We start from the raw sequence: 20782 nt of genomic DNA, 5'->3' as shown, positions 1-20782 counted from the left end.
AAACATTTATCTTTTCCTCTCGTTCTGACACCAGGTCGCGTTAATCTTTAACACGTAACTGGCCTAAACGTACTTTAGAATATTTGATTTTGCATTTTATTGGTCAATGGCAAATAAGAAATTTGCTATCCTCATCTCAAGCTAATATATAAGAATAAAAAAAAAATTCTTTTTTAAATATCGAGACGTCAACGGTGTTTCTCCCCCCCCCCCCCCCTCCCCTTCCCCCGTGGATATCACATTAATATTTCTTTTACGGTTCGCATTCAGAGGACTTACATGGGAAGACTTTCTTCTCTTTTAGGAAGCACTCTTTCCCCGTATTAGTCACTCTACTACTGTGGACTTCCATCCAATTGGAAGGTTAGCACGAAAAATTGAAAGTATAATGGAAATGGTCCATACTCGTGACCTCATTCTAACATTTCGGATATAGAGGAGCCATCCCATTCTTTGGTGAGCAGGTCAACGCTACATATTTACAGTTTAGTAAGGTTTTCTCAATGCAAGCATCAACGCGAAACTCGTCATATCATCATATCTTATGCGCTGTAACGTAGCAGATCACACCTTTCTTTTTGCTGAAGATATGAAGGGCTTTCCCATGCATTTTAGGTGCATGTTAAAATGTCTGCCATGTATAGTTTCTTCTTCCTTTTTACTTGTGATTTTTCAATTTATCAAGGCGAAACAAATATCAGACAGACCCATGGACAAGATGAAATCGAGTCATAATCTTACTCTGATCAGGTAAATATACGCACTATGCTAATTCTAATGCGTGTCACAAGAAGTGAACGCAAAATTAATATTCATTCTTTGCGCGATCGCGGGTCCAAGATCAGAATATTCTATTTATCTACCCAAAAATCTTGGGTATCCATCATATCGGGAACCATAAACGGCAATTGTTAATCATGTGGCAGTTAGACGTGTCGCCCCTAAATCGCATTTTGTTGAAATAACTTAAAGCAGAAAAAGCTTTTTAATGCTGCGCCTCAAACAATCAATTTAATATACCCGCATCTTTCGTTTGTGTATGTATAATAAGAACGAAAACATAATCAAATAATGCAAATCTGTTATCATGCCAAAGAACTTTTACAAATTGGTATCGCTTTGGGATTTGCTTTTTTATTATGTTATTATTAGTTAATTAATTGTTGTTAGCATTTGATTTAGCACATATACGATAGATATTCACTACGTATAAACATACATTTAAACTTGCATTTTCACTCATTATCTATAATTAAATGTTATTTACATGTACAAGTTTATTTATTTTGGATTTGTTGCCGGCGGCAAATGGTATTTGATCTTTATTTCGAACCATAAATGATATCAAAGTGTGTGTATGTGTGCACGTATTCTATCCTACTCAGATCAATTCTTATCAGCCCAGCATGTGCTTTATATATCTTGCAAACCTATTTACTGCCTATCTCGTTAACCGACTAAATAGCATAATAGATTAAAAAGGAAAATATGTATAAACACTAAATATCACTTGAACCATATTCGGATTCTGCCCACTTACGCCCTGCATCATTTGCGATAAAAGTATATTAAATTTACGTGGATGGGTACAACACGCAAAACGAGTTGCTTTCGATAGATTCATCTTTTTCATTTAAGCAAGACTGTCCCTACGTCTTTTTATTGCATCTCCACATGAGCTTTCATTCTCAATCTAGACGTTATTATTATGGTCACAAGGTCTAATTTTTAGCGTTTAATTTTTTAATATTTTCTAGCGAAAATAAGTGAAGAATTGTAATATTCCGCGGCAGTGTTCTCATCTGATTTAATTAATTCCGCCGTAAAGACCAAATCAGCTCAAGAATGAATGCGAGCCTAGCGATATGTCATATCTTAAGCGAATGTGTATGAATGCACTTGTAAAACCTAACCTTTGAAACGTTATCGTATTCCGTGAGAAGCATGTTCTCACGGAAATATGACTGGTGCTTAAATAAATTATAACTTGCGCCTAAGAATGATAATACATAACGGGACATTTATTAAATTATATTTCCCCAAGGATCCATTGACGACACCGTCAACACCGCTATTAAGTAGCTTCATATTAAAAACTTTTGTTCATAATTAATTCTTCTTTTAATTTTGTATGAATTATTCTTAATTAAATCAATCGCACCATCAGTGCAATAAACCCGAGGACCATACGATCCACAATAGTTGGGCCAAGCTATCGATAATGAAAAGTTCTAGCTTATCCATTATTATCGAAATTGAGAAAAACTAGTCGGTAACTAATTTCAAAATTAAGACTTAAAATCTTTCGATAGCTTGCACTGAGTGTCGTCTTATTAAATTCCGATTAAACCTCCTTTGAGCCTCCATTCGTAACATTAAGCTTCAAAAATTTCGCAGGCTTTTCTGTAATAGCCGTTGGAATTTATTCAGAAGTAATCCATAAAAGCTTTTTGGAAATCACCGAAAGCTGCCGTTAAAGAAACGTTAATACATTACATTCTAAACTTGCAGATGTTCAACGGCCGGTCCCCATTTAAGAAAGCGTGAATAATTTTGAACTCTCTTAATTCCTGCACTATGCAACTATGCAATTTCATAACAATCTATCCTTTGTTGTTAGTGCTAAATTATTCTTGGTGCTCTAAACTTTGCTGGTTATATTTTTAACAATATCAGAAAATCTTCATTTACAGCCAACATTCAATACCGATGCTCTAAGTATTTAAGTGTCAAATACATTGGGAGGATGGAAATTTTGATATAAATGTGATATTCAAAAGTATGCAGCGAAAATAAAAATTCTATTCTTGATATTCAAATCAAAGACCAGATCAAAAGAAAGTCTCTTCGATATTCTAATTGGAGTAAAATTGGGAATCCGTTTAGCCACATCTATTATTTCTGCTTTGTAAGTGTTTAGGTTACGACTAAGTCTGTCAAGCAAGTTACGCTTAAATGAGCCCAAAATTTCGAAAGGAATCATATGAACTGTAATTATTATCAAGAAGTTCTGTAAGCGTGATAATTCTCGTTTGTGATTCAATAACTAATCTAAAAAGTATTAAGCCCTAATATTAGAGTAAGCAATTATTAATAGTGTAAATATATATACATTGATTTATATGCCAAGCTGGTATTCTGGACCACTTTTTACCATAAAATACTACAAATTAGACTTAGCTCCCATATTAAAGTCTAATTGTTGTAAGGATTTTTTTACGAGAAAATATTCAAAAACTTGACCCATTCCATCGAAATTTTATACAACAACTTATCTAAAATGGGTCTTGATGTAGAGAATGTTCAGCAATTTCCTTCTTTCGACCAATACATATATGAGTGCGCCAAATAGTGTTAACTTAATGTACCCTTAGGACATGTCAGGTAAGTAATGATTAAATCCAGATCGGCTGGGGAGATGTAAATGAAGCTCTAACAAAAAAATATATATACGCGTATTTAATATCTCGATTGAAGTGAAGAAAACCGTTTCGAAGAGAGGCCGAGATACATTTGACTTATCGATATTTTTGCAAGGTATTTCACGGCATTATAAAGTTCAGCCATAGGTTAACAACTGAAGGCTGAGAACAGGAATTTTAAAGCAAAAAAAAAAAAAAACAATGCTTAAATTCTCTGAAAAAATGTTAAAAAAAAAACGAAAAAAAATCCATTTTATTTTGTTAATGATTGCAATCATATAACACATGACAGTGACCTCGCATAATGCCCACGTGGTTATACTATAAAAAAAAAAAAAAAAAAAAAATTTATATCTGTTGACAAATTAATTTGCCTAAATTTTAACTTGAAAATTTTTACTATGAAAATTTGTGCGAAACACAATGGAATGACGTGAATGCCGTTCTTATAATATTTATTGCGTAACAACAATGCAATAGCAATTAAATGCATGCAAGTAGTATACAAAACAAAAGTTGCCTATGCGAAAATATTAACATCGCTTTAATTATTTTACTTTTCAAGTATAAGGGACAATTCAATCGTAGCCTCGGTAATTGCGTAGGGCATTAATATATTGGCCTCGCGTACCGTGTTGAGAGCGAGGTAGGCCATAGTAATCTGTATTTGTGTAATAGCCATAGCCACGATTTCGTTGACCTTGATAATCAGGTTGCCAGTAGCCATAGTATTGACGTAGACCACCATTCCCTCCATAACCACCATAACCCTTACTGGTGCGCTCCGCCAAATTTGTCTCCCTCGCATCTGCCGCGTAATAGAGCCTAGAGCTATCGGGAAAAAACATAGCAATAACTTTTGCAGGGCCACGAACTCATTTTGAATAAGTAGGAAAATAATTTGGATATGTGTTGTCGTACCATGTCACAGTTGGATTGTGTGCTTGATAGTTGCCCCTGCTATTAAAGGGATAATTTCCATAATCTTCGACTCGATCGGCCATAGGGAACCCTGAAATATTTTTTTAGATTTATTCACAGCACATATATTGCAAGAAAAAATAATGATTTAATGCAAAATAAACATAAATATACAGTTACTACGCGGTGCAGTAATTAATAATTCCCTAAACCGTTTATGCTAAGGATATATTAAATTTGTACAAATGTATGCGATGCCGCTGAAAGACTTGAGATGGAGCCACTTTTTATTATGCCAAAGCATCATTTTCTGAATGAACATGTGCATGTGTGTTGATTATCAGTCTCTCTGACGGTTTGATGTTTCTTGACGCAATCTCCAATTCAGCTTACGGGTCACAATTTTTGGAGATATTTCAATGAAATTTGAGAGACGAACATGTTTTTAATTAAGCATAAAGTCCTCTAAAGCCTAATGGAAAGGGGCGTCGTTCGATGGAATTGGAAAATGTTTGGATGCGTTCTCTTTTACAAATACCGGAAAACGAACAACGTAATATACGAGACTTTTCTATAAAACTAAGTCCCCATTGTAGCACTTCATGACAAATATTAATCTAAGATGATTATGTAAATTTTGAATGTGTTGAATGATATATTGTACACCCTTAAAAGATCTAATCTTTATATGGCAACCATATTTTATATATTTAGGTATGTAAAAGTCAACCTTGCCCGACTATGGAGGTTTAACTTCAATTTCTTATTAACAACTAATATATACGATCTGTGCCACCATTTCTCGACGTTCGCGTACAACTTTCACTACTTAGTATTTGCGGTACTTGTTAAAGAGACGATAAGAGCTAAAAATGCTTCAACAAGACATCATGTTTTTAAATGATTTTACTGAGAATGACCAGCATCAACTTGATGGTCTGAGTGCGTAAACATGGAAAATTGCCATGGTTAGAGCTTCGTAAATCAAAAAGGAACGATTTACTACAACTGTTCAATGGGACCATACCTTTGCGAAAATGCTACTACTTCATCCACTAGAGAGAATAGAACGATGTTATCCTACGATATTGATTGATTATTTTTTTTAAAGCTGATTTTCAATCGAATAGCACCATCTCTCACCCAGCTCATGAAACAACAATCCTTATTGCGTGATTGATTTAAGATGACATGCCTTCTTTTAAGACTCTATATATTGATTCGAGTATTTTTGAAGTCTTTCTTCAGAAATCAATGATGAACAAACGAAACTTACATTGTGTTGATCTTCTCGGTGCATCCAAGTCAGCTGAAATCGGTGACAAGAAGAGAGCACTCCTTTTCCTAGTTGGAACATCCATGCTTGAGTTTGACAAGCATAGCAGCAGCTACGTTAGGTAAGTCAGACCGGATTATAATTTCCAAATAACTCCAAGTAAACAAATATTTTCAAAACTAACCGTGCTAACTAGTAGCGGCAACGCACTGCTTACGAAATTCATCGAATATTGTTTGACGCTTAAATAAAAGATAATATCTTTTGTTCTTGTCTGGTGCTTTTTTTTTTTTTTTTTTTTTTTTTTTTTTGTTGGACGATAATGCGTTCTTTATTTACTTCATCGCAAGGTTTCAAACTCAAATAATGTTAGCGACCGCAGTAGTGGTGAATTTATATTTTTCATTTTCCATACGCTTTGCAATACAAATACATTTGCTCGTGTATGTGCGTCTGAGATCGTTTTTTTTTTACATGATGAAGAATCAATTTTTTTACTCACGAGAATGAAAAAAAATAATTAACTGTTCAAAGTTATGCTTCACGGTCTTGAGAGAACGATAGCTGATAAGATTAACGCTGAACTCATTCCCCTCGACTTTAAGTGGAATGACGTCAAAAACATTATTCAAAAATTCGATCATTACGAGAATATTGTTTTTATCGTTTGTTTTCAAAACCGTGCAGGGGCGCTTAAATAGCCTATGCCAGATTGTGAAAACGTTATTTCACACCGTCATTCGCTGCGATTATACGCAAAAGCAGAACTCAATGTCGAAACCAGCGATGGCTCAAACATAAAGAACTCTCTTGTCGCGTAAGTCTTACACGTATTTGGACGAAGAAGCTTAAGATTGCTGGCCGCGCTGTTAACTGCAACCAAAGAAATAGTTCCACGCCCTATAATCTCTATACACAAATAACGAATATACTGAAGACTAAGAACTCTGCCAAAAGAACAAGATTCCAGAGTAACTCCACTTCCATTGGATTTCCTATAAAGCAAAATAATTCGAAGATTCATGGCTTCTTTTTTTTGATCTAGAGTTAACTAATATACTAATTGACAAGTTTTAAATAAGCTTCATTCCGCTCACTGACCACGTTAGCTTTCTATAAATGCACAAACAATTATAAAACAAAATTTTGTGAAGAACTAGCGTAAATCTAATTGAAAAAGTTATTGACGTTTCCTCAGTAATTCCTCTAATGGCCAACAAAGCTCTGTGGGTATAGACCCACAACGAAAAATGTAGACGACTGTATTAAGTTATTTACGATGAATACTTACGCTTAGTCCCAAAAAACTTTCCTAAGAATAGTTTTCTTGAGCGCTGAGTCTACCGACTGAATCAAAGATTATTATAAAAGTCAATTAAGTCGTAATCGCCCACAAGTAAAGTATCCGAATACCATTAATCACGCATCCCTAATCAGAAATGAAATTTTTGGCTTTAGAAATGCGTTATGCGTCCGTAAACTAAATTCCAGTATTTTGCTAACATACGGAAATTGAAATTTCTAAATCACGCAAACCATCAAACCATCGACGTCAACGGTTATCTACTTCCGCATGAGTAGCTGAGTGGATAAGAATCGCAACCACAAAGTCGGTGTTCGTCAGTTCAAATCTCATTCCGCTAGAGTTCACTTTGGTCGCAGCTCTATCAATCGGCAAAGATAAAACATCCATCGATGGGGCTCACATCCAATGCCACTGCGGCTCTGTTTCTTTATTTCATTCCCTTTCCTCAGGAAACATACCCTAAATGATTCATCATATTAAAAAAAATAAATAAAATAACAATAAACAAAAAAAAACACTGTTATCGATATAGCAGTGTCTCTGGTGCTTTAAGCAAGATCTTCAAAAGGATCACTTCAAAAGGACAAAGTACCAAAAACCAATTTTGAAATAAAGTATTATTCCAAATGAAGAACTTGCTTTTAGAAGTCAGCATAAATCTTCACACCAAATAGTAGGCTTGCACCGGCATGTTACATACAACTTTGAAGACTAAATAATCGATTGGTTTTTGAGTCAGCTTTTGATTCAGTTTGGCATAATAGCTTGATTTTTATATGGTATCTCTTGATTTCCCGCCTCTCAAAGTTAAATTAAATGCAAAGCTCCTTGCTTTAAAGACACTTTTACGTTTCTCTTGTACATGAATTTTGTAATTTACTATCTATTCCTGCAAGTGTTTCGCAGGCAATTGTTGTGACTGCATTCGATTCGAAATTCGAGTTTCTTTTCTAACCACTTGAAACCTAGCGGTTGCCACGTTACTTTATAGACTAAGATTAGCGATATCTGCTCATCGCATGCAATTGATTGTGATGGAGTAGAAATAAGTTGCAAATTACGATTGATACGATGCCTAATAATCTTAATAAATAAATGGAGCATTAACTTAAATGCAAGCTATTTCTTTGCTTGCTTCCTCCGTTCATTCAGGTTGACAGCTCAAGGACCTGAGATACGTTTCTCTGTTCACATTGGGGACTGTGGTGTATAAAAAGTGAATCTTTCGCAACTACATTCAACATATAATGAAAAGTGTTAAGATTCTCCTATGCACAGTCGTTGTTCAATCGATTATAAATGATATACGCCTATTCAGTATGGTTCTGTAGGCCTTTCTACCAAAAAACCCACTCTAAAGACAGCGATAAAGAACTAAGCAAATATGTAATATTTTTAAACATATTTTCATGTGAATTTACTTCTTCAACAATAAAACTAAGCTTTAAGACTTTAAAGTTAATTTTCGCTTAAAGCTTTGTCTTCAACCAACGTGAAAGCCAAAAGGTCTTCTCAAAAACAAAGCCTAGTTTGAAGCTTCAAGCTAAACAAAACAAACAAAAGAAAACTTTATAAATGTTTCGCATATTATCGTATCGTTCTTGTTAAGAAAGAGAAACGAAGCACTTAGGTTCGTCATTACGTCTACGACAAAAACAATGATTTAAATTTTTTGCTAAAGTTAAGTTCGTTTAATTTTGTAACTAATAACAATAATAATGATTACACAATAATAATCATTATCATAATTAGCAATTAATGCATCAGCAGGACACACTCGTGACAAACAGTTAAGATAAAAATGTAGATAGCAATGTAGAAAATAAAACCGAGGCACTGATGTGATTTATGAATTATAAAAGGCCTTTATAGCCACTTTAAGGGCTAACAAGGGCTAACAATCAATTTTGATATGGAGCCGCAACGAGTTCCATAACGTTACATGGTTAATAAAGAATAGCCTCGATGATGTTAGATACTCGTCGTCAGATAGAATTAAATTCATTTTCTGTTCGGATTTCGATGCATTGGTGTCCCGGCTGCACATGAACTTATGGAGAAAAATTTGAAAATTTCTGCTATTGAAATAAGCCAAATGATCTAATCAATCAAATGTATGTAGCGAGAAGAGGTAAAAAAAAGCCTATTCTGTCATATCTCCGCTTGTTCTATGTTTTATCTTGTATCTAGCGCACTTGAGAAATGCAATCTAATTTGCATTATATACGTATACGCCATTTGATACAAGTGACACAGCTTTATCAAAGTATATATATATATACGAATACACATTGTCGTGAAATGAACCGGTTCATTAACGGTCAAGCGAGAGTTGAGTTTCAAATCAAGATTCATGATCATACTAACAAGAACAATATATTCCTCTATCGTTTTCAGACGAGCTAAGGAATGAGAATCGTTGTGCGTAAGTATTTTATATTATATTAAAAATATTATAATTAAAAAATAATATATAATAATAACCTAATAAGTTGAACTATCACAATACGTACATAAGCATCAATTAAATAAATATAATGATTTATACAACTGAAAATATCCAATAAGGATGGACTTGAACATACTTTGCAAATAAAAATTTATTCAAAAATTGTTTGTAAGCACTAATCTGTGAGGTTATAACGTAACAACTCACAAGACTATGCATTTTTTATTAAGCCTGCATCGATGGAGTCAGTAAATGAGGATAATGGATAATGATAATGGATGAAATAATGGATAATTTGCATTCGAAGTTTTTTTTCATTCGTATTACAATCCGCGAGCCGCGAGCCGCGAACGTCATTTGTCACCATCAGCGAAACACACGAATACTAGTTTTTACCCTTTGTTTTTGTGTTTATGTTAAGAACTGCAAATTATTTAGCGGAGCCCTCGACTTTGAAGACCAATTTTAAATGGCTCCGCTCCGGAGCCCTCGTATGCAAAGGGTTAAATAATAATGAAAGATTTTTATCTAGCGAACAACTTAGCTTACATAACAATATACAACACGCTCAACATTCTAAACAACAGGATATTGTATCATTGTAACATTGGCAACATAATTTTTGGTTGTTGTTTGGAGAACAAATTTTTTCGTCAAGCACTTTAAGGAATAATTTGAATTCTGGATTCGCTACATTTAAGAGCAGGCAAATCGATTTTTCTTAACCCATTTCTCAGCGCTTTAAGTCTAGCGAACGTAACGAAGAACGATCAATGAAAACTGCTTTTTGAACTCATCCAGTGCAGGATACATAATACCCAGTAAACGAAAATTAAAATCAATGATATTCTTACACTTAGGAAAAGTGTGGTCAGGCAGACAAAATTCTATTCAGACGTGGAAATCGAATCAATGAATTTCTTAAGAAAATTGAAAGACTTGCAAAACTTTAACGTATAAATTCTGAGCCGATTCCGTGAGAAAATAATAAAATACTTTTCTATTTATATATATGTACGTACAACTACGGACGCTGTTACAATTGATTTATCGGTAAATATCCCTTGTTCTTTACACACATACATACATTCAATACACTAAAGACATTAATTAGTTTATAAATTTAGACAAACATTCACATGCACACTTGCTTTTGCTATTATTGTCTTTGCTATTTTTAACTTATTAATTAATTATTATTTCACTTAACATTTAATACATTTCCTCTTTTAGTGTTGTCTACTGTCAATGTTTCGTCTACTCACTTGCAGTGTAAAATTTTATTTACTTCTATTTGCTTTTCATAATTCCTTCCGCAAGACAAACACACAGAAACACAGATGAAATGCAGAGTTCTGCTCCTTGTCATCAGGGGCTTTTATCACCTATCTACACTTTGATGGCGATGATAATATAATAATAAGATAAATTCTAGGATTAACAGTAAGATGAACAGGAAAGTTTTAGCAAAACACATCACACAAACGCAGAGAGGGACGGATACGGCTTAATGTGCTCAGAATTTCATGCTGATCACGAATATATATACTTTATAGTATCTCTTTATAGTATATCAAAATGAATATACACACCTACCCCACTTCTTCAACGGTGGGTATAAAAATTATATGCCGCAACATTTTTACATTAAAGTAGAATTTATTGTTGTAATTTATGAGTAACAAGCAAAGTATAGCATAAGCACCACGTAAACGAACGAACGCAAAGACAGATATACACGGAGGCACAAACTGATCAATAATATACGAATTGTATAGGGTACTCGAAGTTTCTTTCAGAGTGTTACCATAAATGTTTTGATAAGAGAATGAAATTTCAATACTATGTAACGTTGGGTAGACGAATTCGATTTTTCTCGTTTTAGTGCATATGCGGGAGGATCGTTTATGAAATATAATTCCATCATTTTGCGTGCTACAATTTTGAAGTAATAAACAAAAATTCAAATTTTGTTTGCACTGCAGGCATGCTCTCTAACTGATTTGGCCCATTTTCAACCTCGACCTGTGTGCAAGACTTTGCAATGTTTCTGCAGAATTCGACACCGATAGCGTAATCTTTACGGCAAGGGAAGAATTTACCACAGACATCACAAAGCCAGACACACAGCCAAGCAGACGGACAGAGAAAAAGACATGCTCAAATCGATTCTATATTAGATGCTGATTAAGAAGCCCTGAAGCTTTTCCCCGGGTATTGCAAGCGTTTTAAGGAAACGAATGTACCTCAATTCTTTGGTAGTGGATGTAAAATATGTATGTATACCTAATCGGGATCAAACTCTGAATCGAATTGAAAGTGTCCATCTATCTGTCTGTGCAATGTCTGTGGCAAAGTTGCTCCTAGTCGCAAATGTATTGCTATCGACTTCTTGCAAGCAAATTGAAATTGAAAATGGGCTAAATCGGTCAAAGCATACGCCCATTCTACCACGTTAATTGAGAATACTTCTGTACTGAAAATTAAAAAATAAAATGGGTTTTGTACGCTTATTCTGTTGACGAAGGGGACCAACGCCTTCGAATATTATAGTGCAGCACAATTTTATTTCCTTTGTCGTCAAAATCTTAATAACGTCCCGAAACAAGTTTCAAAAACCCCACAAGGTATATATATTCTTGAACGCTATCAAACTCGAAATGCACTTAGGCAGGTCCTTCCGTTCGTCTTTCCATCTATCGCTCTGCCTGTCTGTATCTGTATAATATCTGTATCACAACTTCTCCTTTTCGCACAAATAGATAGACCGCCTTCAAATATTGGAAAAAAAAATTGAAAATGGCGCAGTCCGATCAAAAGGCTCGCGTACAGTGCAACATTTGCTCATTGATCATAAACTCCAGTATACATATAATAAAAATTTTCTCCTATATTCGGCGGTAACGGTAAAAATTGAAAAAATCAGCCATGCTCTTCGAATATTATGGAGCATGAAAATGTAATATATGCGTCTTTTCAGGCTTTTCTAAAATAACAGTGGCTATGTCACAGCCTAATATAATTTTCTGACCGGTTTTTACACAAAACTGAGATAAATTTGCACAGGCTTCATGGCGTGTACGTAATGTACATTGTTTTGTGAATGACGAACTGAGGTATTTGAGCACATGGAATAATTGTCTTTGGCCGGTGTTTTAACTTATCTTTCGGAGATGAACTATGCTTTGATGGGAAGCATAGATGTGCCGAAACTCTCACCTCCCAGCGGTGATCCCCGGGCAACGGCTTCGGCCGGCTAAGAAGAGTTTAAGGTTTTGGGCTGCTAACTCGGCGACGAGTTTCTGAGAGATGGTGGAGGGGTTGGCTGGAAGAAGAGCTCTTACTCAATAGCTAGTTACTACCGAGGAAATATATTGAATGGTATTTAAGTACGATGAAGGTAGTAATCTAGCGAGTGCATGGTAGAGTGCATTAGATTAGTCTACCATGTTCAGTGCAATACCCGAGACCTATATATCTTGAAGAAAAGTAGTTCACTGGTGCTGGCAACCAGGAAAGTATGGAGAATCCGAAGAAAGTACGGTTGTTTTAGCAACCGCCCAAAGTATGCCAAAGGCTTTGCAAAACAAACTGGGAGCCACGGGGGTCAGGAAGCTCGCCTCACAAAGCCACGTATGCCTGCGGGTATATGATGGACTTTGTCCTTAAATCGTAATAAATAAATTAATTATACTATTAATGCAAAAAGGAATTGACGGACGGCCTTCCCTTTGGCCGATTGATAGAAGATGTCTGGTAAATTAATTAATACATGCAAAAATGGAAAAGGGATATGACGAATAAGTTTTCCCCTTTTACCTATTTTTACTTTTGAACACATGTCACGGATGCCTGCGGGTAATGGTGGTAATTGATCAACAGCACAGTGGAAGCCTTATGGCGGAAGCAGTCAGTTGATCAATTTGTGAGTCCTGACTGCTTGGGTGTGGCCCTTCGGGGAGTACTCGTGGTGGTTGTGGTTGGCGAGTTCCTAGCTAAAATGGAACAATTGAGTGCAGCTAGGCCTCGCCATTGACCAGAGTGGGGTTTATTGTTCCATACACAATAAACTGTTCTGGACGCTGGTGCTGTTTAGGCCCCTACTCTGTGGGGATTGTCTAACTCGCCAGGGGGCGTAGTACGCTTAAAAGTGGCTTGAGCCACCGTGGGGTTAAGCCTTTCAGGCAGGAACCCACGTTAAACCCTTGCCACAAATTTTATCTTTCGGAGTTTTGCCATATTTTTATTGACAATGCTTTGTGATTAAGAACAAAACAGATATAAGAACAATGCCTAATAATATGCTACGCAGAAAGAATAAACATTGACAATGAGATATATATAATAATAAATGCAATCAACAAAGGCAAGTTAATACCATATATACAATCCCGGCTGCAAGAAACAAAAAAATCAACTTCAAATAAAATTATTTGTCTTTGTCATCCACAATGCTAACCTCACTAAGTTAATTACACATAAGCGTGTGCATTATCGAAAGTTTTTATTATCATAATTTTCCATTTGATTTTGTATCGTCCGCATGTATTGGGTATAGGAAGTCCGTTTATTTGGTTGTGCCATTATGTGAGTATGATGCGCAACGATCGCCCCAAGAACGATAGTCGAATGCCGCTAATGTAATTCTCTTTGCACTTCTTTCTATTATTATCATTGAATAACAGTTAAAATGTACGACAGATTTATAAATAGTCGAACTTATGGCGTGCACCACTGTAAATACTTGCGAAAATTGTGACGTCTTTATGAAAACAAAGCCATATCGCATGGTTAATATATCAAGCATCATATAATTTTAATATGCAAGTCATTTGCAATTCTACTAAACAATTAGATTGAATTAAATTTTTGCGAGGACTAAACTCCAATATATACATGAATAACTCTTAATCAAGGAAGACTAATATCATCGGACCATCAATAACCAAACCTTATCATCTTTACTGCTGCTATCATTATAAGCCCAAACGAATAATTACCATTAAAAACTCATCACGTTACTGGATATATTGATCGCATTTTTAACAGGTCTAATCCATTCACTTTAACATACCACATTTAAATAAAAAAACGTTACAAGAAGAGTTAATCGATGCGGTACACAAAAAGTAAGAAGAGTATAACACTTTTCAAGCACCTTTCAAGCTATCGGTATAAACTGATAATAGCAATAAGTATGCTGGTCCGTCGCATGGAGGGAAGTGAGTATGTCTAGTAATTGTAATCTTATATAAAGCAAACAAGAAAATTATATTCGGTTGTGTGTTATCCTGTTTTTGTAGAATAGTTTTATGGAAACTTACATCATGTGTCTGTTGTAGATTATGGGAAACGAGTGGGAGAGGGTGAAAGAGTGTTCAGTTGTTTTTATATAGGCGTGTGAACATTGTATGCGTGTTGTTTGAAAAGTTTGGGTCATTTTTACATTCTATTGCAAGTTTTTAGGCGATATCTTCATTTTTGTCAACGGGAGAATGTTTACGACAAATAGTACGCAACTGCGTAGGCACGGACAGGACAGATGAAGAGTTGAACAGACGGACACGTTTAAGTGCATTCCAAATTTAAAATTGGCTAAGAACTTACATACTTTTTGGCGTCTTTGAAGCTTACCTCTGTACGTTCTAAAGGTGTTGGCGAGAAAGTGGAATTATGAACCACTGTAAAATTGGGTAGGAGTGGTTGATTTTCTCCATCTTTGTACAATCATGACAGCATCGCCCATAGTCAAGTTTTTGTAACAGATAACTCTTCTAATTTATGAGTACGAGTAATACACCGAACCTCAATTTTTTATTCGTTTTGAGAAACAGAGGTATTTACGGAGTCTCTGGAACTTACTTGTGGGTACTGCAAACATTTTGACAAAATGAATGTATCCCTCACCCTTCGATGATGGGTATAAAAAGCTGCAAATAAACGATCGATTTCTAGGAAAATTTAATCAAAAGATATTTTCAAGCAGTGCTTCTTTTTTGAAAGCGTTTCACGATGCTATCCAGTTTTTGGAAGATTTCATTCAACCGAAACAGTGAGTATAGGATATAGGACTGAAACAAATTGAGATATTCAAACTTTAGCCAAATTGGTTGAAAGAGTTCATCATTTTCTATCTACGGGTTTTCAAAACATAACGAATCTACTTCTAAAAGGAAGACAAATTGAAACAAAAGTGAAAGAGGAAGACGATGAAAATGATGATCAATACGAAAAGTTTCGATGGATCACTGGTAGACTCCCAACCGCGGGAACGTTTGAAAATGGAGATTTTAAATTATAGAAACCATCACCATTGCTCGTGATATAATATATCCGCAAACGCATTCACCGTTCGCATGCTATCAAAACTTTCGTCCGCAACAAACGTATCACAAAGTGCAAAAGTTTTCGATTCTTTTTATCATTGGTGTTGTGAGAACCTAACTATTTCAGAAATTTGTTTGCCAGTCGTTCTATTCTAATTAATTCAGAACTCAAGCTCTTAATTAGTGATGGTGTAATTTGAATAAAGATTCGGCGAATTCATGAAATAACATGACTGTATACTTAGTTTATATAATTTATTTTATTATAAATCTTTTTGTTATTAACAAACAGTTTTCATTCAAAAATCATAAAAATAAAAGGAAAAGTATTTATTTTAAAACTAATGATAATTAATTCATTTATCCACCTTTTCATCATTTAAAATTTTTCGATTTTTATTGTTCTTTTTCGCATTTTCACATCGTTTTAGTATTAAATTAGAACTAGAACTAGAAATTAAAAGAAAATAATAAAATTATGACAATGATAATAAGAAAGAAAGAAGAAAGAGATTAGAAGTCACACAAGAAATTCATATATATACCGTTTCTTTCCCTATTTTCTTCCTCCTTCTCTCTCTTTCTCTCTCTCTCTCTCTCTCTCTCTCTCTCTCTCTTTTCTCTATCCTTCTTAACAATAAAATTAAAATACAATAGTTATCGTTATACAAAGCAATTGAATATTGTTCCATACAGATGAGAATGATTGTATTGAAAAACTAGCATTACAAAGAATTAGTTCATAATTACTGTTACGTTGGAATAGCTTAATTTACTTTCATTAAAATGCCACATATATACATACATAATAAGTATACAAATACATATATACGTATATTAGGAATAAGAATAAGAATGAGAATAAGAATAAGAATAAGAATAAGATAAGAAAATTAAGGTTAAACAATATAAGAATAAAAGCGGTAGCGGTAGATTTGGAAAGCGGGCGCATTTTAAGTGCACAGTTAAATAGTTTAAGTTAGTACGAGAGCTCTTTGGGAAGAAAGATTCGCAATCTGTAGCAGGAGCAGAAACGGGAACACGAGAAAATCACTTTTTGTGGGTGGGACGAGGAGTGCGGATGGAGTTATCAAAATTTTTGAACGAATATCTTGAACGATGTTCAAATTTGCTTAATATCGTCAATCGAAACATAGGAGCTTTCGTTAGCTACGCTCTTCGAGTCCGGTTGGCTCGTTTGTTCAATTTCGTCATTATCAACTGCTCGATTTTTTCTCATGTTCTTAACTGTAGTGGCGAGGTTAGTTTCACGTTTCTTGGGTTGATGTTCCGGAATATTTTGCGTGCATGAACAAGGACACATGCACTGGCTTTTATTAGAACCATTTGAAAAAATAGAATTCAGACTGAAGTTAATGGGTATGGGAGCGGGTTGTACTCCCACCGTGTGAATATGTTCACTCGTTGACTTGTTCGCATTATCATTACATTTACCGTATGCTACCTCAGGCAATATGATAATTGGCAAAAAGGCAACTGTCGCTCCATTGGGGATTTTATCAGGTGGATAGAAAGCTGGGTGACCAGGTACTTGGGGCACAACCGGAATTTGTTGTGATAGTGCTGGGAAGTTAACATGGCCACTAAAGCCGCTGGATGTTATGAACTCTTGTTGGAAATGACTCACTAAATTAGGCAAACTTTGCGGTGATGTAGCAAAGCCTTTAGAAGAAGGGGCGGTATAGGTGGTTGAAGAACTTGAAGATTTAGTTGATTGAATAGTATCTGCGGGACACGAGCAGTAATTATTAGCTTTTTGTGCTTGGAAGGGAGAAGAAGTGGGACGTGGGCTCGCAGTTTGCTGCTGGTAACTGGTAGTTTTGCCTGTCGTCACTGTCGTTACTTTCTGTTCAGGTCTTTTATTTTGGTAGTCCGTACTAACTATTTTTACTTTTCCTCTCTCATTATTTACTGTGTTTTCGAAACCCTTAGGCGAAACGTAGCTACTAACGTTATTGGTTATTAATTTCTCAGCAGTTTGAGGCTTACTATAGGAAGTAGTGCTGATCTTTTCTTTAGTCTCTGGTTTTGTGTAGGTAGTTGTAGTAGAAATCTTACTGAGTTTTTGACCTTGTGATGGTGAAGAAATATTTGTAAACGTCACCTTTTCAATCGCTATTGGTCTAGAGTACGTCGTCGTCTTAGTGTTCGTAGTCACTACCTTGTCTATGGCCGTCCGTGGTTTTGAGTATTGAGTATTTGTGGTTGTTACGATTGTCTTTTCAATATTCAAGCCTTGTTTACTACCAAAATTTTGATTTGTTGTTGTTGTGTACGTCTTAGAGGGCTTGTCCTGCTTAATAACGATATCCTGGGCCTTTCGAGTGCCGGTGGTTGTAGCGGTGGTTTTGATTTGTTGGCGTTGTTGTTGTTGTTGTTGGATTTTAGGAGAAGGGGTAGAAGAAGGCGGAAGATAGGTTAGTATTGTATTAATTTTTTTATCTACAAATTGCTTATTGCTAACAGTGTTTGTAGTGGTAGTGCTTGGTTTGGTGGTGGTTGCCGTGACCTTCTTTTGTGCGTTTATGTTATCCTTGGGATAAGTGGACACAAAAGATGTCTGCGTATTGGTGATCGGCGGTGGAACTCTATCTACTTGATATGAATATGTAGTATTAGTTTGTGTTATTTTACCATTTTTGCTGATGAGAGGCGGCAGATATCCAGGCACTTGCAGTGCAGATTCCCTAGGATCTGAAGGATACTTCGGTACTTTAGGTTTTTTTCCGGGAACAATTGGGACGGAATCTATGGACTCTCCAAAGCCAGGTGTTTTCGGACCGGGTTGAGATGGACCAGGAGGACCAGGACGTTTAGGTCCTGGAGGTCCAGGGGGACCGGGACGTTGAGGCCCCGGTGGACCCGGTGGACCCGGAGGTCCAAATGGTCCAGGGCGATCCGGTCCAGGCGGACCTGGTGGTCCAGGTGGTCCAAATGGCCCTTTCGGTCCAGGTCCTGTTGGTCCAAACGGACCAGGTGGTCCAGGAGGTCCCGGGGGTCCAGGAGGTCCTAGTTTGTTAGAAATTAGATTACAATTAATTGGCTTAAACTACCATATAATGCGAATCAGTTAGAACACGAATAGCATGTACCAATATGCGCTTAGCAGAAAAACGTCTTTTTTGAGTATACAGCACAAAGCACTTAATTTACATATTGAAATGTTCTATCCGACATTACATCATCTTCAAATATTTTATATACATTTTTGTTTTATTATTAAGAATGCATACCTAAAGGACCTTTAGGTCCACCTGGACCTCCGGGGCCACCAGGTCCTCTAGGGCCACCGGGGCCGCCAGGTCCACCAGGTCCTGCTCCTCCGCCGCTTCCTTTTCCACCAAAGCCGCCCGCACCACCGAAGCCGCCTGCACCGCCGTAGCCGCCATTAGGTCCTACAATATGGACATACGGTGGAGCCGGTGGTCCTGTTGGTCCTTCAATGTGCACATATTTCCCAGAATTATCGTGATAATATTTACCTTGTTGAATACCTAAGATAGATCATATATCACTATCTGGTATTAATATTTTTCATACGTGAACCTACCTTTATATCTACCATCATCATGATTTTTTTTATATTTACCGCTTGCTGCATTAAAAAAGACCGCATAAATTTAATTGAGAAGGAAAAGAAATAAAAATACGTTAACAAATTGATTTCATTTAAGTTGGAAAGTCAACTTTACATTACATAACAATCTATCAATATAATACTATAAAACACAATACAGTAAAATACTTTTCAACTAAATTAATCTCTAGTCTACTATGTTATATATATATATTTCAAATTTGGGAACTACTCGAGAATACGTATTATTACGGAGAGCACATAAATAGTTAATTACAATGCATTTAGAAGTAACGACTAATAAAAGCTTTAAGCCAATACCTTCTACCTTAAGCATATCACAGTGTATTCATATGGGTAAAAGTTTTTAGAGCACATCTGTCGAAAGGAATACTAATACAAGAATGGATGCCACCACAATTAGAAACATCAGTAAAATCATTATAGAAATTTAAGGTATATAAGTACATGATATGAAAAAGTGCGTATGTGTTTATGTATAGTATTGTATGGTATAGTATCTATTAAGTAAATTTAGTAACAGAAATGATCGTAATTATTAATTTTTTAGTATGCATGTATGTGAGGTGAACTGTGCAAAATGTATACCTACAAGTGCAAACAGGTACATGCATGTATATGGGAGTTTATGTTTAGTTTGTATGCCTAAAAGATTCTTTTAAAAATGTAATAAAAGGAATAATAAATAGGAATTATTGTTCATTCACTTGAGCGCGAAAAAGACAGATAAGAAGAAGTGAAGATAGATTCGTGTATGTGCAGACGGGTGCTGAGCAAAATTTTGCAGTGCTTTAAAATAGATTCCTAAGCGGAGTTCAATAGATCTTTGGGCAAATCTTATTTGTTCTAATTGAGTGCTGTTACGATAACGGTCGTATTTTGAAAACTTATGTGAGCACTTTTCGCTTAAATCGCTGAAAATAGACAAATCTTATCAATACAAACAATAAAAATATAATTAGCAACGTAAATTAATATTGCGAACAAGTCTTAACAGCCTTAATATATTAAAATAGGAGAGCTTGCACAGATACACACACAAATATGCGTTATGTGCGTATAAATTGGTATTGTGTGCGCATGCATGTGTGTGCGTGTGTTTGTATTTATGTATTCTGGTCTTATATGTGAGACTTTTGTGTTTGCTAAAGTAAAACGAAATAAAAAAAATTTGCTTGCCTCCTGGTGACCCAAAGCGCACCCTCCCTCTATTTTTTGTCAAGAAAACTTGAGCGTACAGATCTTTAACCTATAAATGAAAGCACATATAATATGTACCGTTATTCTATTGCAAACACAAGCAAGTCATGGCGTCTGAAACTATCTGCGAATGTTTCCGGTTCATAACGATTTACAAGTACGACGTTGATTCGTTTGTAGAAATATTTGTGTGTGTATATTAAGCTCCGTTAAAATTTAAGTGTTTTCTAACCTTTATTGTATGCGATGGCCCCAGGAAAACC

General features: G+C 35.5%; 2 protein-coding genes across 2 annotated transcripts; both read right to left on the bottom strand.

Annotated features, from left to right (window-relative positions):
• Positions 1-16581: 16581 nt before the first annotated feature.
• Positions 16582-18444, bottom strand: LOC119645244 (uncharacterized serine-rich protein C215.13-like). The gene is made up of 2 exons (XM_038045339.1): positions 18356-18444; positions 16582-18038 (listed from the first exon to the last, which is right to left on the bottom strand). Exons 1-2 carry the CDS (start codon positions 18356-18358, stop codon positions 16824-16826), a joined length of 1218 nt encoding a protein of 405 aa, XP_037901267.1. The 5' UTR covers positions 18359-18444; the 3' UTR covers positions 16582-16823.
• On the bottom strand, positions 18409-19286 carry LOC119632310 (collagen alpha-1(I) chain-like). Its single transcript, XM_038025148.1, has 4 exons — positions 19262-19286; positions 18955-19215; positions 18478-18730; positions 18409-18415 (listed from the first exon to the last, which is right to left on the bottom strand). Exons 1-4 carry the CDS (start codon positions 19284-19286, stop codon positions 18409-18411), a joined length of 546 nt encoding a protein of 181 aa, XP_037881076.1.
• Positions 19287-20782: the final 1496 nt, after the last annotated feature.

The sequence above is a fragment of the Glossina fuscipes genome, unplaced genomic scaffold (genome assembly GCF_014805625.2).
Source record: "Glossina fuscipes isolate IAEA_lab_2018 unplaced genomic scaffold, Yale_Gfus_2 1, whole genome shotgun sequence".
In the NCBI taxonomy this organism is placed as follows: domain Eukaryota; kingdom Metazoa; phylum Arthropoda; class Insecta; order Diptera; family Glossinidae; genus Glossina; species Glossina fuscipes.
This window is presented reverse-complemented; position numbering and strand designations above follow the sequence as displayed.

Bases quoted from the DNA above. Each gene is read 5' to 3' on its own strand.
- LOC119632310 (XM_038025148.1), bottom strand. From the start codon at position 19,286: ATGGTAGATATAAAGGTAGGTTCAC. The intron at 19,216-19,261 runs GTATGAAAAATA...GATCTATCTTAG, and splicing joins AGATATAAAGGTAGGTTCAC to GTATTCAACAAGGTAAATAT. The intron at 18,731-18,954 runs GTATGCATTCTT...CTAACAAACTAG, and splicing joins TGGACCTAAAGGTCCTTTAG to GACCTCCTGGACCCCCGGGA.